Source organism: Leptopilina boulardi, unplaced genomic scaffold, assembly GCF_019393585.1.
Source record: "Leptopilina boulardi isolate dan_hultmark-lab unplaced genomic scaffold, ZJU_Lbou_2.1 LbouV2_214, whole genome shotgun sequence".
Taxonomy (NCBI): Eukaryota; Metazoa; Arthropoda; class Insecta; order Hymenoptera; family Figitidae; genus Leptopilina; species Leptopilina boulardi.
In genome coordinates this window covers 4,600,086-4,626,288 of record NW_026137768.1, presented here as the reverse complement: position 1 = coordinate 4,626,288, position 26,203 = coordinate 4,600,086, and the positions used below count along the sequence as shown (strand labels likewise).

Below are 26,203 nucleotides of genomic sequence, written 5' to 3'. Positions count from 1 at the left end.
TTTAAGATAATTCATAGTAATTCAAAGTAATTCAAAGTAATTCAAAGTAATTCAGGATAATTCATATACTTCAAGATAACTCCCGATACTTCAGATAATTTAAGATAATTCATAGTAATTCAAAGTAATTCAAAGTAATTCAGGTTAATTCATATACTTCAAGATAATTCCCGATACTTCAGATAATTTAAGATAATTTATAGTAATTCAAAGTAATTCAAAGTAATTCAAAGTAATTCAGGTTAATTCATATACTTCACGATAATTCCCGATACTTCAGATAATTTAAGATAATTCATAGTAATTCAAAGTAATTCAGGTTAATTCATATACTTCAAGATAATTCCCGATACTTCAGATAATTTAAGATAATTCATAGTAATTCAAAGTAATTCAAGGTAATTCATGATAACTCACGTTTGTTCAGATAATTCATATTAAACTTCAAGATAATTCAATGTAATTCAAAATAATTCAAAGAAATTAAAAGAAATTCAGAGTAATTCAAAGTAGTTGTAAGTCATTCAAAGTAATTTAAACTGATTCACGATACTTCAGATACTTCAGATAATTCATAGTAATTCAAAGTAATTCAAAATAACTTGAAGTATATGAATTATCCTGAATTATCTAAAGTAACGTGAGTTATCATGAAATATCTTGAATTACTTTGAATTATCTCGAATTACTATGAATTATCTTGAATTATCTAAAAGTATATGAATTATACTGAATTATCTCAAGTATCGTGAATTATAATGAATTACTTTGAATTAATTCAAGATAATTCAAAGTAATTCAAAATAATTCAAAATAATTCAAAGTAATTCAAAATAATTCAAAGTAATTCATGATAATTCACGATACTTCAAATAATTCAGGATAATTCATATACTTCAAGATAATTCCCGATACTTCAGATAATTTAAGATAATTCATAGTAATTCAAAGTAATTCAGGATAATTCATATACTTCAAGATAATTCCCGATACTTCAGATAATTTAAGATAATTCATAGTAATTCAAAGTAATTCAAAGTAATTCAGGTTAATTCATATACTTCAAGATAATTCCCGATACTTCAGATAATTTAAGATAATTCATAGTAATTCAAAGTAATTCAAGGTAATTCATGATAACTCACGTTTGTTCAGATAATTCATATTAAACTTCAAGATAATTCAATGTAATTCAAAATAATTCAAAGAAATTAAAAGAAATTCAGAGTAATTCAAAGTAGTTGTAAGTCATTCAAAGTAATTTAAACTGATTCACGATACTTCAGATACTTCAGATAATTCATAGTAATTCAAAGTAATTCAAAATAACTTGAAGTATATGAATTATCCTGAATTATCTAAAGTAACGTGAGTTATCATGAAATATCTTGAATTACTTTGAATTATCTCGAATTACTATGAATTATCTTGAATTATCTAAAAGTATATGAATTATACTGAATTATCTCAAGTATCGTGAATTATAATGAATTACTTTGAATTAATTCAAGATAATTCAATGTAATTCAAAGTAATTCAAAATAATTCAAAGAAATTCAAAGAAATTCAGAGTAATTCAAAGTAATTCAAAGTAATTCAAAGAAATTCAATGTAATTCAATTTTATTCAAATTAATTCAAAGTAATTTAAAGTGATTCACGATACTTCAGATACTTCAGATAATTCATAGTAATTCAAAGTAATTTAAAATAACTTAAAGTATATGAATTATCCTGAATTATCTAAAGTAACGTGAGTTATCATGAAATATCTTGAATTACTTTGAATTATCTCGAATTACTTTGAATTATCTCGAATTACTATGAATTATCTTGAATTATCTTGAAGTATATGAATTATCTAAAGTATCGTGAATTATCATGAATTATTTTGAAGTATAAAGTAGGTATGTACATGCACCAAATTTTTTATTCGATTCCCCCTCGCTTTTTTCTTTAGTGCATATAGTAGCTTACGAAATAACAATGATGAGAAAAATTCTATTAATCTTAAAACAATCATTCTAATTCACACAATTAAATGAAATCATCTATCAAGCAGAGAATTTATGTTAAAAGTGATTCTGTATATCGACAATAAAGAGATTCTTTTTGAAAGAACAATAGGGCGGAAAATCTGATTAAATGATTTTTGTTGAGATGAAAAAGGCGCGCATATACTTTTATCGCCTTTGTGTCTTAAAAAAAAGGATAGAACGAACGTGATGATATAAAAACTAAGTATAAAATAAAAATTCTTGTTCCTCTAAAAGAATTAAAAATCGTTAGCATAAAATTCTACTATAGTGTGCGGAAAGATTCGCGCGTATATCGTTTTTTTTTTTTTATTAATAACCGAAACGCCGCGCCGCGGACAATGAAAAAAGGGATTAAATTTTTTTTGACTCGGTGAATTTACTGAAATACGTGCTATGCATCTGTAACTAAATGGTACGAGGACATTATGATCAATTAAGTTTAAGATTCATTTAACTAGAACGTTCTGTAATATAACCGGAATATATGTTTCATTTTGGAACTTAAACAAACTTTCGTCAAGTTTAACGGTTATTAAACTTTATAATACCTAGTTTCAATGAATTAGTACTTTAAAATTTTTAAAAGTCATCAAAGAATTCAATGAGTGATTTTCACACAGAATTAGCCAATGGGAAATGATTGAATTAGAATTAATGAAATTTTCAAGAAGTAAGATTTAGGGGCATATAATAAAATGATGAAGAAATCTCTTTATTAATTCGATTTTAACGGTAAGAAATTATTTGAAAGTTTTTGTATATTCTGATCGTATGTATAATCGTATGATCGTCATTTTGTTAAGCTCATTATTCGTGATGTGTGTGTGTATGTGTGTGTCGTGCCTTCGACAGGGTCTGGAAAACGTAGTCTAGGGATGGTGCTGTTGGTTGGAAATGGCTGCCACCTGTAGCTATTGATCGGGAGGGCGAAGCCGAGTGTATTTTCCTCTGATATTCCCCTCGCAAAGAACGTTATAAACTTACGTCTCGGTTACGAGCTCGCCCAGTTTGTTTATTCGGTTTCCTCTCTCTCTCTCTCTCTTCCTGCTTTTATATTTTTCACGATAGACGATTTGCTCCATATACCTTGTTTTGTTTTATATAGAATACCCCATTCAATGCTCAAAACAATAATAAAAATTAGTCTCTCGATAAATAATCACTTCAATAAACTTTCAAACTTATTTCTTTTTATATTAACTAATCATTTCTGTTGCAAAAAAAAAAAATAGTTTTTTCGTCAAATCCATTTATTTTCTAAATCTAATTAAAATAATAATTATATCATTAAAATTTTATAATTTCGCAAAATTAACGCTGTTTTTTATTTAAAAAAAAAACTACATAAATGGAAATGGTATAAAAATTGAAAAACAATGTTAAAAATAATTATATTTTAAATTAATGAATTTAATTAACATAGCTGCTGGAGTATACTTGATAATAAATGAGAATTTTTGTGCGCATTTGTTTCTATAAGGATAAGTTCACTAATTACTTGTGCATACATATATATATATACATATGTATTTAGTTACAGTTATACGAATATCTCCATCAGAAACTAACTTTTGTTATAATTTAGAAACATCTGCCGAATTCAGTTATATCTATAACAAAGTGTAAATATTGAAAATCAATATACAATCGACCTATTCTGTGCAAAAAATTGACAAAAATTTTCTAGAATTGCAAACTTCAATTTATCAGTGTATACGGTAATATTGTTTTTATATATTCTCAAAAACAATAACGATAGTAATCGCGCCAAAAGTGTTTGAAATCGAACGAATTTTTTTTTTTCTTCGAAACTTATTAACACATAGACTACAAAAAAAATGTACACAAATATTTTTTTATTGGAATTAAATAAACTGAATTTAAAGTATATTATTTTTGTATTTGAAAAAATATAGTAACAATAATTGTACTCTTATGATTTGTATATTATAATACAATACGTGAATTCTAATTAGAAGATATAATATGTAATTACATAATACAAGTAAACAGTTTCATGTTAATCACTCTTTCACAAATAAATTATTCATTTATTTTAACAATCAATTGGCGTATATCAATTAGAAAAAATGTATTCGCATTTAATTTTCTTAGTTCATTTTATTTTGACTTCTTTTTTAACTATGAATTCTAAAAAATAATTCATTTATTACAAAGAAAATAAAGATTTTCAAAATTCAAGTTTGAAATAAAAAGAGAATTATGACAAAATACATGGAAATAAGTTAATTATTAAATTCGCTAAGTAATTGAAAGGGGAAATAGCCTCAGAATGAAACAGAATGGTTGAACTGCGGAAAAATTGATCCCTCTCAACTGATCGATATAGCTACAGGTGTCTGAGAGGTATAAGCCAGCAAGCTCGAAATATTTACTCTGAAAATTCACGGGTTCGGACGATTTCACGGTTGACAGACAAATGTTATCCAGAATTTGAAGGATCGAGTGTGTGTGGCAAAAATTGAAAAGAATCAAGAAAAATTGCTTTTAAAATTTTAGACATTTCATCAAAATTTATAATGTGTTTTTGAAATCTCCAACCTCATTAATTCAGTATTGATTAAAACTTGAGCTCATTTTTTCAACTTTTAATTCCCCTGAGAGAAAAAAAAAAATTATTCGAAAGTAAATGAAAGGTACATTTAAAGGTCATCAATAACTAAAATAAACACAACGGATTAGAAAATATACCTATACAATCTTCCAAATGACATTAGAATTGGATAAAAATTAACACTGAGAAAAATTAGTATAATCAAATCGTTGGAATTTAAAAAAATTTTCAATCAAATAATTTTGTCGACCCAAATGTTTGGTTGAGATTTAAGTCTACAGATTTTAGCCAACCAAAATTACCTAACCAAACCAAAGAAAATGTTTTATGACATTTATTAAGCTTATTATAGTCATTGTTTTGTTTAAAAACTCAATTTCGTTTTTTTAGTCTATGATTATAAATCGTGAAATCGCAGATTAAAAGTTGTTAAACTTTTGAACGAACGAAGATTATGTATCAGCAGATCTTGAGAACGACTTCTTTCCCTTTAGTTTATCCCCTTTATTCTTACACACAATTCTTTGACCGTCTTAGGACTTCTTTACTTCACCCTCGTCGTCGTATTTCAAGGATAAAATCAGAAACCTTATAAGTTCCTGGAACCCTGAAATTCGTAGTAGAAAATTTATCTTGAGATCTTTATAGATGTCCGTTAAACAGCTCTTTCTGCTAAAACTTTATACTTTTCTAAGACACTTTTTTTTTTATATAACGATTGTGAAAGAACTAATTTCATAAAATATCTGAAATTTCACAATTTATAAAATTACTTTTAAAAAAAGAAGTTACCTTTTTTTGTCTCACGTTGTTTCCACTATTTTCGCAGAATGAAACATTATTTTACAATTTAGTTGAAAAATGAGTGTTTCTTGTTTAAAGAAAATGATCATCTTTCTCTCTCTGAATCTATATATATATATATATATATTTCTTTCTCTAATTCCAACGTTTTTCTCTCATTCTTGCCATTATTTCAGAGACGTTAATTGCAAGGTCGAGAAACATAACGCGTTTCAAACTCTTGGGAAGATTCTTGAAAATTGCAATTTGGAATAATATATTGAAACATTTTTTTTTTTTTATAGCAAAGAATACAGCCGTAGGAATACCATTTTCGGCACTATGTAAAAAAATAAAAACATATAATTTGTAAAAAAAAGGAACATGTAGGCGACAATAAGTTTAGTAAAGGCACTAATATTTGTGTTGAAAAAATCAAAATCAGATTGCGCATTACTACAAATCTCATTCATTACACATGACGTACATTGGTGAAATAAAACCTATAGGTTAAATTAAAAGGTAACCACTTTCTACTGGTTATGCGAGGTACTCTCAAATTAATTATATTAAGTAATTCAGAACAATCGATTTTATAATTTAATAAAGCATATATAAATTTACATTTGGCGATTGTTCGTCTTTCTTTCAATGTAACAACGTTAAATTTGGTACAAAGTTCCAGATAATCCGACCCTCTAGGCGGATAAAAATTATATTTCCGAAAATTGCAATATTTTAAAAATCGTTTTTGTAGACCTTCAAACATTAAAATATCCTTATCATAGTTGGGGTCCCAAAGTAAGGCTACTCTCTAAATCTGAATCAGTCATATTTCACTGATTAGCAGTAGAAATCTACTAATTGCCATAGTGAGAATTAAGCAACTGATAATTAGTAGAAATTTACTGATTCAATTAGTAAAATATTAATTACTGATTGAATCAGTAATATAAATATATGACGGTGGCCACAAAATCTACTGATTTAATAGTTAATTTTAAAGGTTATGTTATATATACAAATTACTGATTTACATAAGTTATTTTCTATTGCTTGCATATTCACTAATTATATTAGTAAATTTCAAAAAATAACTGAAACATCAGTTAAAATTTAAAGTACTGATTGAATTAGTAAAATTTCTACTGATTCAGATTTAAAGAGTAAATATTCGATTTTTTAATCTAATGATCGTATTAAATAAAAGAATTAAAACGTCAGCTGACTTAATATGTTTGGTTGATCGAATAAGGTAACCCAAAGATCTGGACGCTTCTTTGTAAATTATTTGTATATGGTTAGAAAAGGATAGATTGGATGAGAAAGTAATACCTAAATCACGAATAATATTTTTCCTAGGCATCAAACTATCGGAAGCCTTGTAATCAAAAAGAAAGACATTATTAGAAATAGCGAATGTTACAACGGAACATTTAGACGGGTTAAGATCAAGTTTATTTATATTACACCATTAGAGCAAACTAATAAAGTTTTTTTGTAAAGTAAGACAATCTGCATAAGACTTAATAAATTGTAATTTTAATAATACTTTTACAATATACATTAAACTTTATAATTAATGCAAAAATTGAAAATATTTTTAAAAAATATTTATTTAAAAAATGTTAAAATTTCAAGAGAATAAAATTAAAATCTAAAAATGATTTATTTTGACGATAAAAGAAGTCTCATATCAAGATAGTTGCGTTAATGAGAAATTTTGTCGCGTCGTTGACCTTTAAAGTCGTGCGAGGTTTTCGAACACGCCACCGTACATATACAAAGGCACACACATGCACAGGAGTCTCTAATTTGAGGACCATAAACATAGAATATGAGGTCAAATCAGTTAGTCGGCTGGTTTCCCTTACAAACCAATAATTCCGTTAAAGGGCTACTTTGCAGAAAATGTGTTCTGTAAATGCAACGTCAGTGCAATGAATGTCGTCGTGGCTTGTTCCACATAAAAAATCTAGGTCAACGCGTGACCCTGTCGGGGGTAATATGTACGACTACCTTCTCAAAACATCAATTTCGACAAATTCACAAAATCTCAACCTACGATTTAGGTTCTTAATCTTCAAACTCTATAAATATATATATATATATATATCTCGAAAAATCTCCCATGAAAAATGATTCGAGATTGACAGATTCTAAAAACCACCGCTATGACAAATGACTTTGAATACGTGCCAGAAAAATTACAATTTCAAGAATTATATTCGAGGGAAGATGAAAGATTACAGACTTAAATTTTCAAAGCAAAAAAAAACGAAGCGTGAAATTGGATTCCGTATTTTATTCTACTTTTAGCAATGCAAAAATTTCTTTAAAATTTTTGATTGAAATGAGAAAAAAAATGTTGAACCTTTGATTACACTAGGAAAATGTTTTTATTGTTAAAACAAACTTATTCAATATAATATATATATTTTGAATATATATTTTCATGGAAATTTTCAAGTTTCCTTTCTTGGCACATGCTTGGATAGTTGCTTCATTTATCCCGACGCTTCAACCTTCCACTTTCATTATACCGATTACGAAGTAGAAACAGCCCTGCACTTCATGAAACATTATAGGATAATTTATGCGATGTAGCTCTGCTCTTGGGGAATATAAAATTACTTCAACGAAGAGAAAATGTTGTCCATTGATGATAAATAATGGGACATGTTTCTCATTTTGAAAAAAACATATTCTGATTTATGTCAAGAAATACTAGAAAAAAATGAAATAAAATCAATAATAAAAGTAAATTTTTTTTTTTAAAAATTGGATATATTCTATAAGGCAATTATTTCAAGAGCTTTAAATCTTACAAACATATAACACTTGTACTTTTGTAATGACAGCTTTAGCGCTTTCGCTTTTCTTCAAGAATAAAATCTTTGTTCAATACCATTCCTTTATCAAAGACCTCGGACTACTTTCATTTTAAACAATACAATATGAATCTCTCGAGGACATTGCTAACGAGTCGTCTACTTTTGTAGTCATAAATTTAAAGAGGAATTTTAATGATTATATAATTGATATTGCTATGCTAAATCTAAAATTATAATTAATACTTTTTTCATTTCATTTTTTATATTGATTCATTGATCTGATTCAAAAATTTAGAGTGTATTTTTTTTAAATAATTTAAAAAATAACTTGTCAAAGGATTTTGAAAGCAAACCTATTACACATTAAGAGTCAAGGTTTCAAAACTAGTTTTGCAACATTGAATACATTTATCTTTTGAAACAAATTAAATTCACTGCTTTGAGGATAAATAGAAGTTTCCCGTACGTGAAAGTTTGTTCGCTTGAAACTCACAATAAAATTGTTATCTCGTGCGCGTTCAGTTTCTCTACTGCAAAAATCACAATTCAATGACTACATTTCACAGTTAACAAATCAAAACTTTTCATTTACTTTATTAATTACTGACAGTGCCATTAATTACAGTTGCTAATCAAATTAGTGTCATTAATTTATTTTTAACTCATTCAAAATTATTACTTTAAAATTTTTAATATTATAAAACTATACTTTTTTTACTGAATATTGTGTGTATCGCATGTAAAATGTTTATTACCGCAAAATCCTCTTTAGAAAATATATACTCTTCATTAATTTAATTTCCTTGAAACAAATTAGCTTAAAATCAATTTAAAAAAAAAATAATTTAATTAAAAATTTATTGTCATAGTATTATCACATTTAATACTTTAGTCTATTTATTTTTTTCTCAAGTACTTTTTCAATAAAGCAAAATTAATTCAGAAATAATCTATACAATTCTCTTTATTGTTATTTGAAAACCGAGTAAAAGGATTACAAATAATATAGCTTAACATAAAATTTAATTCTTAAGGGATTAAAAAAGATTAAATTGCATTACTTCAGAAAATGCTGGTAAAAAAATTAATGCTTTTCATGTATATATACATTAGAGTATATATATATATATAAAAGAAGAGAGGAATTTAAAAAGCTTTTATAGAATTTCTACAGTGCGAAGTGAAATCCAAGTAGTTAAGTCAGAGTTTGGTCAGACACTATATATGATGCACTCCAAGAGAAGAAGGAATATACAATTAATTTTAATTATCTGTAATTGTCTTATAAAATTATAACAGGGAAATTTATTACTGAAGAAAATCATAAAATAAAGGTAGAAGAATAAATAATTTACAATTTCCTCAACAGTTTTAGAGAAGAGATTTTTAAAGCTGACTCATCTAAACCACATATTCAAGAATGACTCGCAGATTCAAAATATTATCGTTGAGTAAAAAAAAAAAACGTCAGCTTGCATATATAAGATTTTTTTTCTCAAAATTCCTGTTCACATACGGAAATAAATTCTAAAACGAAACATTTTTTATCTTACAAATAATATCACTGAAAAAATTTTTTTTTTTCCAACAAAATTGTTTTGTTAGACAATTTTGGTTCTCATAACGAAATTTTGGTTTGACTGAAACCTGTAGAGTTAAATCTCAACCAAACATTTGGTTAGGCCAACAAAATTATTTAACATTTTTAAATTCCAACCAGGTTGCTCTGACTAAACATTTTTCTCAACGTATCTGTTTTATCTCTTTACATCTTGCAATTCTAATTTTAATAACACTAGAGAAAATAAATTGACAACATGAATCTTTAAAGTTTTCTTGTAAAAGAGAAAATTCCCTTGTCCATTTAAAAATTATTACATAATGTTGGGAAAAATATGTATACATATATTTTTAGAGCCATGATTCTCACTTTGAAACGTAGAAAATGAGAACAAGGTCAACTCTGTTCCGCCAATACGAAATACATATTGACAAATTAGTACCTGTGATTGATTCTAAATTTACAATTAAGAAAAAAAAATTTTTTTCGGACAATTTGAATGCTATATTATCGTCAAAAATTTAATGAGAAAATTGAAGAGCGTGACGATTTATTATTCTGTAAATACATAATTTATGGGAATACAAATTAATTAAAATACACCCCCCATAACTTTATGCTTGTTGTTATAGCAATATTTGTTCCTAAATCACTTTGTCAAATTATCACCTTTTAAAGACCTTCATTAATTAAAAGAAAAAAAAGAATGTAAATTAAAGAATTTTTTTAATAAAACTAGATATAATTTTTTGTACATTTGGTAAAGAAAAAAAAAAAAATGAAATTGAAAAAAAATAATAGTTGAGCGGATCTAAATCACCAACCTGTTACTTGACTCGACCTACTCGAGGTTGCGGGCAGTGGTGAGGGGTAGCTCGCTCGGTTCGGTCTCTCGGTTATTTTTTTTTTTTTGGATCGCGTGACGTCACTCTGAGAGCGGCCGTATTGTCGGGCGGGCTGCCCGGCTTGCACTGCCCGGGTCTCCTGTTTCCCCCACCACCAATCCACCTGCCAGGACCCCCTCTCTTTCTCACTACCTACCTAAACTACCTTCCTTCCCCCCTACTGGGAACCCCTTTCTCTCAAAAAGCTCGTCCTATCATCCCCCTCGCATCTACACTTTTCTAGGCGCCCTCGCACTCTACTCCAGAGCGCAAGCTCGCACCGCAGAACGAAAGCTCTCTCTCTCTCTCTCTTACTCGTGTCTAACAGGAAAAACCAGGATAAATATAGTTTAGTTAGTATTCTCGTCTTATATAAAAGATATTCATACCAATTTACCATTTTTGAAACTGATATTATCAATTTTTTTGATTCTCATTTTAATTGATGCTTTCATTATTATACATGGAAAAAAATATTTACCTAGAACAGCGAAACGTTTCACTATAGTAGCAAAAGTTTTACTTGTTTCATGTATAAAATAGTTCCCTATTATATAATGAAACCTTTCGCTGTTTTAGGTAAATATTTTTTTTCATGTACTATGTTTCAACTTATATTTATTTAACAATAATAATGTTCATTTATCTTTGTATTGATGCAAAAAACTTGGAATAAAATAAGATATAATCAATCATTTTAAAAAAGTGTTCAGTCAAATGAATTATGCAAATTCATTATATTAAACTTGATGTTGTGATTGATTAAAAGCAATTTTATAGAAAAGTTTACAATATAAGAAAATGTAAAAGAATTGAAATTTCATATCAAAATTTTAATGAAATTATGCAAGTAGATCAAATTTAATCAATGAAAATAAAAAACAAAAATTGTCACGATACTTCAGATAATTCAGGATAATTCAAAGTTATTCATGATAATTTAGATATTTCAAATACTTTAAGTTAATTCGAGATAATTCAATGTAATTCAAAAAAAAATTAAAAGTAATTCACGATACTTCAGATAATTTATAGTAATTCGAGATAATTCAATGTAATTCATGATGTTTCAGATAATTCAGATATTTCAAATACTTTAAGTTAATTCGAAACAATTCAAAGTGATTCACGATACTTCAGATACTTTAGATATTTCATGTATATATCTTCCTATATTACAAAAAGATATCGCCGCCTCCACCGCTGTTTCAAGAATTCTTGACCTAGGAGGGGGGTGTCCCCCCTCCTAAATTTTGAGGTTATGTTCGTTTCAAGGCTCTGAATTTAGCCGCAATTCCCCCCTCCCTCCTCTCATTTCCCCTCCTCCGCAAAAATGGCCTAAATTTTAAGGTTATGTTCGTTTCAAGACTCTGAATATAGCCGCAAGTCCCCTCCCCTCCCCCGCCAGAAATGACCTAAGTTTTGAGGTTATGTTCGTTTCAAGGCTCTGAATATAGCCGCAAGTCCCCCTCCCTCCTCTCATTTTCCCTCCTCCGTCAAAAATGACCTAAATTTTGAGGTTATGTTCGTTTCAAGGCTCTGAATATAGCCGCAAGTCCCCCCTCCCTCTTCTCATTTACCCTCCTCCGCCAAAAATTGACCTAAATTTTGAGGTTATGTTTGTTTTAAGACCCTAATAAAGCAGTAAGTCCTTCCCCCTTCCCTCATCTCTCTCTCTATATTTCCCGCCAAAAATGACATAAATTTTAAGGTTATGTAAATTTCAAGACTTTCAATATAGCCGCAAGTGAAGGTGGAGTTTCCGCCAAAAATGACTTGAATTTAAAGGTTATGTTCGTTTCAAGACTTTTTAATAATTTATTGGTTTTTAGGCAATTTCATTGAAATTATTTTTAAAAATAATTTCTTAATGTCGATTTTAATTTATTTAATTATTTATTTATTATTAATTTAATTAATTTATTAATTAAAATTTAATAATTTTAATTTTAATAATATTTAGTCAGATTTCAATGAATTTTTAATAATAATTCTTTGAAATAGGTGGTTCATTTGGAAAAATAAGATCAATGGAAAATTAAAAAAAAATGATTAAAATAGGGGGGTTGGCGCGCGAAGCGCGCAGGGGGGCGTAGCCCCTCTAGTATATATATATATCATTACTATATTATAAAAAGATATCGCCGCCGCTGATTCAAGAATGAACGCTAGGCGAGAACTTCGACGCTACGCGAGAGCTCACAGTACTCGCCTACTGTTCAACTCGCGAAGCATTAAAACTCGTATACCGTTCAGAATTTGTCTCGAAAATTTCAGATATTATACTATCTATATCAAAAACATAAGTTAAAAATTAACATAACATCAATACTCAAGGACAAACGACAGAATCATAGATTAAAACGAACATAACTTCAAAAATCAAGGACATATGTCAAAAACCAAAGTTTTTGATGGAGTAGAGACGGACATAACCTCAAAATTATTATCAGAGGTCAAAATAAAACCATCCCTTTAAACTTTTAAAGGTCATAGGTCAAAGGAGAACATAACCATAAATTTACGTTAAAAGTCATAGGCGTGTAGGCGAACATAACCTCAAAATTTTGGTCAAAGTTATAGAAAAAATCTGACATTACCCCAAAATTAGGGTCATCATAGGTTAGAAGGACGTCATCCGTGGTACATCTTAGAAACAAATTCTTTAAAATGAAATAATAAATTTTATTTAAAGAAATTAGGTTTAAAATTAATCTTTAAAAACATATAAAAACTTATTCGGTCCCTAATTAATTTTTCAATTGCAGAATAGATGAAAATTTAGTTTACGAATGCAAGTTACAATTTATAGTTTATGTTTTTATTAAAATATAAATAAATTTCTGCTGTTCAAATTTAAAAATTTTTTTATTAAATATAAATTTAATCAAAATAATATTTAATATTTTTAGTAAATTTAAATAGGGGGTTAGCTCGCGAAGCGCGCAGGGAGCGAATATATCTACCTATATTACAAAAAGATATCGCCGCCAACGCCACCGCTGTTCCAAGACTCTGAATATAGCCGCAAGTCAAGAGAAGGGGGTAGAAGAGAGGGGAGGGAAGGGGGGGGGACTTGCGGCTATATTCAGAGTCTTGAAACGATCTTAACCTCTAAATTTAGGGTGGGGGAGGGGGAAAGGAGGGGAAGGGGGAATTTTGACACTACGCTGGAATTCGCTGTACTCGCCTACCATGCAATTCACGTACCGTTCAGAATTTGTCTCGAAAATTTTAGAGAATGGGGGTTGGCGCGCGAAGCTTGCAGGGGGCGTAGCCCCCTAGTATATATATATATATATATATTTATATAATTCAAAGTAATTAATAATAATTAAGATAATTAAAGGTAATTTATCTCCTTTAAGTTAATTCGAGATAATTTAGAGTAATTCATGATAATTCAGATATTTCATATTCAGATAATTCAAAGTAATACACGATACTTAAGATAATTCGAGATAATTCAAAGTAATTCATGATATTTCAGATAATTAAGGATAATTCGTATACTTCAAGTTAATTCGAAATAATTCAAAGCAATTCGCGATACTTCAGATAATTCGAGATAATTCAAAGTAATTCATGATAATTCAAAGAATTCAGGATAATTTCTATACTTCAAATTAAATGAACTCAAAATGCAATCATCGTGAATCAATTTTGAAGTTATATGTTAAAAAGATGTGTTTTACCTACTCTGAATGTTCCAAAATGTTATTTCAAAAATCGAGTACTTTATGCACACTCTTCTATATATATATATATATATACATGTGGTGCAAACCATTTAACTACCCTTTTTCCTCGCAAATTAGTGGGTTGAATTCACAACAAAACAGAGCGAATTTTAATTAATTATTCTACTAACAATTAATTTCAACGGAACAAACGTATATAACATTAAGCATTCTTACTCGCAGTTATTTTAAACAATTCCAACTGAACAGATTTATATATATATTATATATGTTTATCGTATCGTTTCAAAATAAAACTTTTATTTAATTTATATCAATAATATTTGAGATATTATGTACACATAAAACTGTTATAATTTTAAATTAATTATTCTCATATGGTACGAGCTGAGAGCGAATTAAATTACACATAAAAAACCTGGTCTCAAAATGAGTAGCGTATATACGCTATACTCATTTTGAAGTGCAACAAAAATGAGTCAGGTTGGTGGCGCCATTGTCTATGTCGCTTAGCATTGGCTCATTTTGAGTTGCAACAAAAATTAGACTAGGTTTTTTCTGTGTATTTGGTCTTTGTACACTGTAAAAAAAGGAGTTGAATTTCGGATGCTATAAAAGTCCCACCCATTGGAGAGTTAAAGCAAAGGGAGTTTAACTTTACTCCTTACACGAGTTGGAGAATATGATCCTCCATTATGAAATAACTCAAAAGGGAGTTAATACTAAACTCCCTAACCTGAACTCCCTTCTACTCTTAGTTAACTCCTTTTTGGTGTTGATTTTTAACTCGAAAAATCGAACTCCCAACTCCTAGTCCTGTTAACTCCCTAAATTTTTTACAGTGTAACCAAATTTTGGTTATGATCATTTGATTTTTTAGACCAAACTATTTTGTTGTCGTAACCAAATTTTGAAATTTCAAAATGTTCAACCAAATAATGTTGTTGGCCTAACCAAATGTTTGGTTGAGATAACTCTACGACTTTGTTTCAGCCAACCCAAAATTGTCTAACCAAACGATTTTGTTGCAAACACAAAATCTTTTTTTTCAATGTAATTCGCAGATTCATTGGTACTTCCCAGGTGAAAAAATTAACGTTACTAACGTTACTAATGTTACTGACATTACTAATGTTACTAACGTTAGTACCTATAAAAAAATTAAGAGTTTCTAAAATATATTTTCACAGAAACTTTGCCACTACTTTCCCATTACCACTTTCACTTCCACTTAAACTTTTTATAATTTTCATTCCCATTTCCACTTATACTTTTTCTAATTCTCATTCACAATTCCATTCTCACTTCTACTCTTTCTAATTCTCATTTCCACTTCACTTCCACTTTTTCTAATTTTCATTCCCATTTCCACATCCAGTTTTTTATATTCATTGCCACTTCCACTTTTTCTAATTTTCATTCCCATTCCTATTTCCACTTCCAGATTTTTATATTCATTGCCACTACCACTTTTTCTAATTCTCATTCACACTTTCACTTCCACTTGTTCCAATTTTCATTCCCATTTCATCTTTTACTTTTTTATTTTCATTACAACTTTTTTATATTTTCACTCCCACTTACATTCCTAATTTTTTAAATTTTCATTATCACTTTCACTTTTTCTAATTTCCATCCATGGTAATTAAAAAAAGTGGAAATTTTTGTGTAAATGGAAATTAGAAAGAGTTTTAGTCGAAATGGCAACAGCTAATGAAAATTAGAAGTGGAAAAAATGGGAGTAGAAGTGGGAATGAAAATTAGAAAAAGGGAAGTGGGAATAAAAATTAGAAAAAGTGGAAGTGCTAATGAAAATAAAAAAGTGAAAGTGGAAATGAGAATTAGAAAGAGTGGAAGTGGGAATGGAAGTGCGAATGAGAATTAGAAAAAGTGAAAGTGAAAACGGTAATGAAAATAAAAAAGTGGAAGTGATAATAGAAATGAAAATTATAAAAAGTGCGGGTAAGAACATTAAATACTTCCTGGTGGTCGATTTTCGACAAGTTTCTGCAAAAATACAATTTAGAAACATTTTCTTAATTTTTTTATATGTACTAACGTTAGTAACATTAGTAACGTTAGTAATATTAGTAACGTTAGTAATGTTAATTTTTCTACCTGGGTTGTTTTTACTGCAAAGTTAAAATGGGTCTTCAAAAGTCATACTCACGCATTTTATTTTTTTTAGCATTAATTGTAAATCTATACCCTGAGATTATAAGTAGAATACTCTAAAATTAGAAAGAAATATGTTTTTTAAATTTCAATTATTACCATTAAAGAATAGTGCGAGGATGAATAAAAAAAAAAAATGGAAATACGCGGATATTTTGAGAAGAGCAAAAGAAAGTGGACAATATTTCCCACAATAAAGTCAGATCCAACCATTGAGATATCTCGATATTATTCGCATTTCAACTCGAAATGCGTATCAATGGATCGCGCATTAACATAGATATTGGTCGTGGCTTTCTCAACTGACTGTGGTAAGGGCCTTCATAAATAAAGAATATCTTGTCGGGAAAATCCGTATATATAGGAAAGCGTATATTTGGAAAGCTTCCTTTGCCCTTCGGGCATCAATTTAATGAGATAGTCGTTCATCTTTTTAAGCGAGAAAGAGAGAATCCATGATTTTGTAGGTACCTAATTCATCAAATGTCATTTTTGTAAACGAAATTTCTTTGATCTTGTAATAAAACGATCGATTTTCTTTCATGGGCAATTTTGTTTCATATTTTTGTTGATACAAAACACGATTTTATATGAAAAAAAAAGATTATACAGATAAAATTTATAGATCTTTATAGGAATTATTTATTATCAAATTTATTCTTGTTGTTCGACAAAAAAAAATAACGAGAATTAAAATTTCAAATATACGAAAGATTTTTATTTTAATTGTTAATTTCTGTTTAATTTTGTGATTATAGTGTCTTTTTCTTTAAGAAGTTGCTTTCATAGTTTAACTCTCTGTTTTCTCCAAACATTCTCGTTTACCTTCTACATATATATATATATATGTATGTATCTGATCTGTATTCTCGAGGAAATTCATAGCAATGCTTCAGGCTAGGCCAAACTGCCCACATAGAACTCTATTAAAATGTTAAAACTTTTAATAACACCTTTATTACGTTCATAACTCTTTATATATACATTTTAACTTTCTTCCTCAGTTTATAAATATAATTGAAATTTATAAACCATCAATAATCCATTTTCCGATAGAAAAGACTTTCAAAATAGTGTTTATTAAGCTGGCATTTTTCAAACATTTTTATCGTTTTTAATATAAAAGAATAATTTTCAAGTTTTTTTCAAGCTTTTCATAAAATATTTGAAAAATAAATATAATTGTTCCCTCATAGTACAGGGATATTTAAGGATATCCCTGGGACATCATAGGAATATTTATTTGATTTCGGCGGTTTGGACATCCCTAGGATATCCTGGGATATCCAAACCGCCAAAAGCAAATATCCATAAGATATCCCAGGGATACCCTTAAATACACTGAAAAAAAAGATTTTGTTTTTGCAACAAAATCGTTTGGTTAGGCAATTTTGGTTATTCTAATGAAATTTTGCTTGGCTGAAACAGTTGTAACCAAACATTTGATTAGGCCAACAAAATTATTTGGTTCAACATTTTTAAATTCCAACCAAAATTTGGTTACAACAAAATAATTTGGTCTAAAAATTCAAATGATCGTTTGTTGTCCATTTTTGTTGACCTAACAAGAAAAAATTGGTTGAGCTAATCAAACATTTTTGTTATGCCAACAAAAAACACTCAACCTAATTTTTTTTGTTAACTCAAACAAATAATTTTGTTACTTAAAATTGGTTGGCTTAAAATTTGAATGCTTAATTTTCTTGTTGGCCCAACCAAATTTTGGTTACTCTGACTAAACATTTTTCTCAGTGTCAAAATCAAAAAAAAAAAAAAATAAATAAACAAATTTTAAATTATAAATAAAATTTTGTCAATTTTTATATCATAGTTGTTATAAAGTGCATTAAAGCGCTTAGTAGTTTCCGTGTAATTATCTTTACACGCCAGTGTAAATTTGTTTCTAACATACCCGCAGTATACTCGAATAGAAATAATTCGAGAATATCTCTCGAGTGTGTGTGTATATATGTGTATTCGAGAGTTTTGGTCTCTTACCGTTGAGACAAATTATGTAAATTCCAACATAAAATGGAACGCGCCATAATCATACTTCTTTTTTTAATTTATTTGCAAAAAAATTCTTGTACAAAAATTTCTCGCCAAAAATGCATGAAATTTTTTTTTCTTTCAATAAAAACAAAAATTTACAATTTGTTAAAAAAATATAAATGAAATGTAAAATTCAAAAAAAAAAAAAAAACTTTTCTATTATAAAGAAGTGGTCATATTGAACATCAGTTTACCAAAGAGCTTTCAAAAATGACGAGTTTGTAATATAAGGAAGTTAATATTGAAATTTCGTGAAGAGTTCTTTATCGAAAGTTCAATCTTTTGTTGCGCTCTCTATATAGAGAGAAAATTACAAAAGACAATGTTATGAGATAACACCTTTGCATCACTCTCGAGCATCTCTTTTCAGTTTTCATAGTGTTGATAGTATCGGTTGAAAGTGGTTTACCAGGCGCGCTGCTTTTAAGATCAGACTAAAATTGAAATTCCGTTTATTGCAAACTTTCGTGTTTCCGCAAGCTACAAACGGCTTAATAATTTACTCACGAATAAACTCCGTTATTTAAAGTCATGCTCAACTGTTAATTGCATTTTCAAACATTCAAGATCATTCTTCATCAAAAGAAAAGAAACTTGCTCTCTAACTTTCTTTTATAATTCTAACAATTGTGTATACATTTTCACTCTGATTTTTCACATAGGTATATACAGAAAAAAAACCGAACTCATTTTTGCTGCATCTCATTTTGAGATCAGCATCAAAATGAGTCAACAGACAACTTCACGTTACTCAAAATTCGTTGAATGTGATTAGTGCGTCGTATTGGATTTAGTGGCTAAAAGCAAGTGTTTCATACTAGATAATGAATAATAATTGGGGAAAATATATGAGGGAACAGGGAAACATTTCAAGGTGGTTGTACACTGAAAAAAATATTGGTTGGGGTAACAATTTTTGTTAGTAAACTATACTGCTACTAATTTATTAGTTGTGGTTACTATTTTTATTGGTTGGCATAACTATTTTATTAGTTGGTCTATCTAATTAGTTGGTTGGAATAACTATTTAATTAGTTACCTTACTAACGAAATAATTAGGCTGACTAATGAAATGGTAACAATAACTAATATAAATTAGCAAAAATACTCTTACTAACGAAATGATAATCACAACCAATCGTTTCTCTTAGTGTATTTATAAAGTATTTTTAATTAATCTCGAATTTTTTAATGGGAACGTCAACAAGATTCTTAACCTAAAAATTCTATTATTTAATTTCGTTAATTTTTGTAAATAAAATTTGAGAATTAAAGTTTACGTTTGTTTATTAAAAACAATTATTTTCTTTAATATTTTTCTAAGTAATTATTTGCTTGTCCACGATAATAATGTAACATTAATCTCGAACTCAAAATGAACCGGGTTCGATTTGAAACATTTCACATTTCTGTGTACTTTTATTAAATTAATGTCAGAATTTAAATTATATATAAACTTGGCTGTAAAATTAATGAAAAATAATAAAAAAAAAAAAAAATTTACTTTTCTATGCATATATAATCTGTGACGCGAAGGGTTAAATACCAGTTCAATTACAGGACACGTCGCCCACGCTTTTTTTCATTTATAGCATCTTTTCAACGTTTTACATCCCACTCACATTTATAAGACATTCTACGCAAAAGGGGAGAACATTTTTTTGACCTGAGAAATTATTAATAATTCTTCTTTATATATAACTTATATATTGTAAAACAAAACATTTTTTTTTTTTATTTCATTTCGGAGTAAATAATTTCTGTATTTAAATACATGTGTAAAAGATATTACACTTTATTATGTTTATTACTTTGGTTTAATTACGAGTAGTTAATTATTCCAAAACATTACACTGGGCAATGAAATGCATGTTTATGACAGCAAGAATGTTATACAGCAAGGATTATATTTCTAATCAATATTAGGCAGTTGCTTGATCAGTTATCAAACTGCCATTGAGGTCAGCCTACATCAACTTTGTGGTTGTAGATATATATATATATATATTTGCAAACTTGACCTCTCTGAAAAGCCAGAAACTAAATCAAGACAAAATTATTAGGTTAAAAAAAGAAGAAATAATATTGGAATTTAAAAAATACACAGAAAAAACAGTAAACTGAAATGAAGAATAATATATTTAGGAATATTTTATACTTAAATTAAGTATATATTCTTAATTTAAGAATAATATATACTAAGTTTAAGTATAAAATATTCTTTTAAATATGCGCCACAAATATATTCTTAATTTCAGTTTACAGTTTTTTCTATGTAATGTTGATAAATAGTAATTTTTAACATCCGGATAAAAAAAGTAAAATATTACAAAATTATATATTTTTTAATAAAAACTTTTTTTTAGATACGAAATATGGGTTCAAAAAATGATTTCGGCCATAATAATTACTCTTAAATCATCTTATATATGAAATATCTTTATAGTTTTGTCCGGGAAAGCTTTCATGTATGCATGTATAATGCATATACATCTGTGCAGCTTTTCACGCCGGAAGCCCATATGAAACAGTGTGGTCATTAATCGTCTTCAAATGCAGCAGCTTTATGGTTTATTACTTTATTTCGTGTAGAAAATACATTTTCTTTAATACAAAAACATAATTGAATTTTTGGACTGTTAAGTCTAATATTAATTAATACTATCTTATTAAATATTTTAAAAATATTAAAAAAAAACATTTACATTCTGTACAGTTTTAATTTTATCCCAGATATCATGTAAGCTTTCAGCAACCTTGCGGCAAGCCTGCCGCGCAATATTGCCAACCTTTTGCGGCAAACTTGCCGCAAGGACGCATGGTAAGCTTACCGAAAGATTGCAGTGTAAGGTTACTGCAAGCTTGCTCAGTAAACCTACCTTAAAGATTGCAGCGTAAGGTTACATATATCATAAAAAATTCCAGTGAAAACTTACTGCAAAATTGCTTAGTAAGCTTGCACGGTAAGCTTGCAGCAAGGTTGGTGTAAGGTTGCCAAATAACTTTACTTTAAACCTAAAAATTGTTTTTTAATGTTTCGTCTAATTTATATAATAAAATTTATATAATAAAATTTATATAATAAAATTATATAAATCAAACAAAACATTTAAAAAAAATTTTTTTAGGTTTAAAGCAAGATTATTTGGCAACCTTACACCAACCTTGCTAGAAGCTTACAGTGCAAGCTTACTGTGCAATCTTGCAGTAAATTTACACTGGAATCTTTCGGTAACCTTTCGCTGTAATCTTTCGGTTAGGTGGGACATTGGAAGCTTGCAGTAAGCTTGTGGCAAGTTTGCCGTGCAAGGTTGGCAATATTGCGCTGCAAGCTTGCCGCAAGGTTGCTGCAAGCTTACGTGCTATCTCAGCTAATACATAATTTTCAGGGAAGCTTCCTATAACTTAACTTAAAAACGATTACAATTTATTAATTTTATTTTAAAAAAATTTTAGATGCGTCAATAAAACTTTCATTTGGTTCAGGTATCCAAAATTGATACAAATTTTATCCAAAATATCAACTAAATGACTTGTAATAAAAAAAATATAATTTTTCACTATTTTCCTTTTTCTTTTTTTTCGTATTGAAATGTTTAAAAAAATAAACTTTTCATACCATTTCAGATCATATTCTGCACCAGTAACACCATCTAACAGATTTTCTAAGGAATTTCATATAGGATGTTACCTTGCATTGCTTCTTTGTTATTTGAAAATGAAAATCAAAAATTTACTTTGAAAGTATAATTTTTAAATAAAAATAAAATTATTTAACGAAATCACCAATTTAATTCACCCAATATAATAAATTAGGCAACATATATATTATACTCCCACATAATATATATATATATACTAGATTTATATATAACGCATGCGTAATAATGTATTTATAAGATCAATGCAGTTTTTATACTTAAAATTGAAAAGTACATATATGAAATATGATTTAAATTTTTTTGTACGAAAAGTGATAAATAAAAACAAAAATTGATTATAAATATAAAACGAAAAAGGATCTAGATGGCGCTTTAACGAGACTGTTGTTTCTTTCGTTACTTCCTTGTGTTCGTTTTATTCGTCAAGTTGCATGGTGTGTGTGTGTATATGGAATAAAAACTGTCGGAATTTTACTAATTAATTTATAATATAGTAAATTAACAAAAATGGTGGACCTCAGTGGCGGTTCAGAAGGTCCATTAGAACATGGTTTTAGTAATGCTGTTTTTATTTTTCCCGCCCTGATAGTTGTGGGCCTATCAGGTATTCAAAGCAAAAAAAAAAAAAAAAGATAAAATATTGATGTATATATTTCTTTGATTTGTTTTTGCAACTTGCATTTTTCTTTGCATTAAAATTATACAGATTTGGGATGTTTACACAATTGCACCATTTCTCTGTTTTTTCTCTCATGACAAAAAAATATATTTACCACATTTATTATTTTTGATAATTATCATATATGCATGAAAAAAAAAAATATATTTTAAACACTATCTTTTTTTAAAACAAGGATTTGCACCAAATTACAACAAAAATTGTAAATAATTTTTATATACTTATTATCATATTTTTTTTATGTATATTACTTATTTTTTAAACGATTCTTGATTATACCGTTAGAATGCTTTAGAGTTGGCTATTCTGAAATGCTTCATTATAAATTTACAGTTATATTTCGTATTTGAATGTATTTATATTTATAAATTAGAATATTTTTCTATATAATATATAATACATAAAATATATATATGGTTCCAAGTAGAAAATTAATTATTTGATAAAGAATAAAATATGGTTTTATTTGAACAAATATCAAGGTTTTGAACACGTATCACAAAATTAATGGATACAGATAGTAAAGCATACACGTTGAAAAGAAGCCACGTTGGCCTGTTGATATCATTCAGTTCATTTCTTGTTCTGATCGTCTCTATTATAAATTCTTGTACAGAGATAATTCGTCCGTGAGGAGAAATTCATTCAGAGTGAAATAATCGAAAAAGTGCACATGTTCTTTTAAAATAAAGCAAACATAAGGTATGCAATTTATTCATTGAAAATATTTATAAAAAAAAAAAACACTGATTTGTAATTATATATATATATACCCTATATATAGACAGTAAAGATAAATTTAGCTAAGTATCTATATCAATGATCTAAAATAATAATAATAATAATAAATGAAAATAATGTATAAAATATAAAGTAAAAAGCAAAATTATTCTAGATTTAGTTTTTATTTTTAATTAACAAAAAAATTCATTATTATTAGTATAATGTAATTTTAATTAGTTCTCACCTTTTTTTAAATTGTATATATTTTTTTTTAATTTATTTATTTCAAAATTTTTAATATTATAGAAATTTATTTAAATTTAATTCACATACTACTGAATTAAATTTTACTTTTAAGAAATTTTTCAATAGATATAAAACATATGTCCACATGAAAAGGAACGACTTTATAGTTTCTTTCATAAGAGCTATATTCACATTAATGTTCAAGCAAAAATAATCCTTATTGAAATCGACAAAGTTGTTTCTTTCGGACGGACAAATATGTTTAAAAGATTTGAAACATGCTTACTTTTCTTATGGATAGTAATTAAAATTAAGAATAAGTTTCTCAAAAATTTCAGTTTTTAGTAAAAATGTAATTTATATTTACACGCCTCGGATTATACGACTTTTTTCGACTTATTTTAATAAAATGCGATTTTTTCGATTTTTTCACATTTTTTGAAAAGAAATTTTTAAACAAAATACGTTTTTTTTTTAGTATACAATGCAGATCTTCTTTATTTAAATTATTTAACAAATTTTTAACTAAAATTTTTCACTAAATTAATTATTTTTTATAATTTTAATGAAATTCTTCACAAATTCAATTATCTTAAACTATTTTTCAATTAAAATTTTTATGAAATTTAATAATTGTTTATAATTTTCAAAAAAAATTAGCAAATAAAATTACCAAATTTTTTAAATTCAAAATCATTTGAAATTTGATTATTTGCAAAAATTTCAATTATTTTTAATGATTTTTATAAATATTCTTTGAAAATTCAATTACCTGAAAGTATTTTTCAATTATAAACTTTTGTAATTCAATTTTTTTAATATGATTTCTAATAAATTATCAACAGAAAGAACTAAAAATTTCTCTTATAATTTTATGGTTTTTATCTTTTATAATTATTGTCGCAAATTTAACACAATCTTTTGAAATTCAATTATTTTAAAAAATTTCAATTTAAAAACTTCTAAAATTTAATTATTTCTAAAATTTTCGATCTAAAATTTTTTTGAATTTTAATATTTTCAATTATAATTCTATTGAAATTCAATTATTTTTAATTATTTTTTTTAATATTATTCGAAAATTGAACTGAAACCATTTTTCACTTAAAAAGTTATCAATTTATTGTATTTTTGTCTGCAATTTATAATAAATTTTTTAGTGAAATCATTAAAAAAAATTTAATTAAAAATCACTTGAAGTTCAATGAATTTCAAAAATCTAAATTGTAAATCTTTGGAAATTCAATTACTTTAAAAAAAAATGTTTTCCAAATTTACTTGGTAAATTATTTTTAATTCTGTTAAATTTAATTATTGTTTGAAAATTAACAAAATTTCTAAAATTTTCCATCTAAAGTTTTTTTAAAATTTAATAATTTCAATTATAACTCTCCTGGGTGTCAATTATGTAATTTGATTTGATTTTGATGTCGAAATCAAATTTATTTTTACGAATTCAATTTTTTCATTGGAATTTGATATAAAAATTCAAAAATTTATTTTTTTATTGCAATTTAAAAATCAAATTTTAATTTGATTTTTAAATAGCAATAAAAAAATAAATTTGAATTTGACGTTAAATTGAAATAAAATAATTGAATTTGTAAAAATAAATTTGATTTTGCAATAAAAATCAAATCAAATTACATAATCGATACCCTGAAATTCAATTATTTTTTAATGATTTTTATAATATTCTACGAAAATTCAAATATCCAAAACCATTTTTATCTTAAAAAGTTTTCAAATTTTTTTTTGTCTGCAATTTCTAATAAATTTTTTAGTGAAATCATCGAAAATTTTAAATTAAAAATCAGTTGAAGTTCAATTAATTTCAAAAATCAAAATTGAAAATCTTTGAAAATTCAATTACGTTTAAAAAATGTTATCTAAAATTATTTGATAAATTATTTTTAGTTGTTTAAAATTTAATTATTGTCTGAAAATTAATAAAATCTTTTTAAATTCTATTATTTCTAAAAATTTCAAATTTCACCCTTTTTTAAAAATTATTATTTAAAAAAGAATTTTATTTAAAAATCTGTAATACTTGAAAACTTGATTCAATTACTTTTAAAAAAATCTTTTCCAAATTTACTTGGTAAATTATTTTTAATTCTGTCAAATTTAATTATTGTTTGAAAATTAACAAAATCATTGAAATACAATTATTTCTAAAAATTTCAACTTTAACTCTTCCAAAATTATTATTAAAAAAAAAAATTTATTTAAAAATCTATAAAACTTGATAAAGTATTGCCTGAAATTTTTTTTGACCATCAAAATTGAA

The 26,203-nt window shown here is 26.9% G+C and overlaps 2 protein-coding genes across 12 annotated transcripts in view; one reads left to right on the top strand and one right to left on the bottom strand.

Annotated features, from left to right (window-relative positions):
* The window catches only part of LOC127279194 (regulating synaptic membrane exocytosis protein 1), an 83,554-nt gene extending 72,759 nt beyond the window's left edge, over positions 1–10,795 (bottom strand). For 2 of the 7 annotated variants that reach the window (XR_007842610.1, XM_051301414.1), the window contains exon 1: positions 10,616–10,795. The gene's annotated coding sequence lies outside the window, so the exon portion shown is untranslated. The remainder of the gene's footprint in view (positions 1–10,615) is intronic. The other 5 variants (XR_007842611.1, XR_007842612.1, XM_051301412.1 and 2 more) reach the window with 3 other exon arrangements.
* Positions 1–26,203, top strand: part of LOC127279214 (uncharacterized) — a 138,271-nt gene that overhangs the window by 110,350 nt on the left and 1,718 nt on the right. Inside the window, exons 1-2 of one of the 5 annotated variants that reach the window (XR_007842616.1) lie at positions 22,526–22,869; positions 23,427–23,646. The exons of 1 other annotated variant lie outside the window; for it this stretch is intronic. Coding sequence is in view for 1 of the 4 variants with exons in the window: in XM_051301445.1 (XP_051157402.1) it covers positions 22,773–22,869 (97 nt within the window). In the remaining 3 variants the exon portion in view is untranslated. Of the gene's footprint in view, positions 1–22,514; positions 22,870–23,426; positions 23,647–26,203 lie in introns of those variants that run through there. 3 more of the 5 variants (XM_051301445.1, XM_051301444.1, XM_051301443.1) reach the window with 3 other exon arrangements.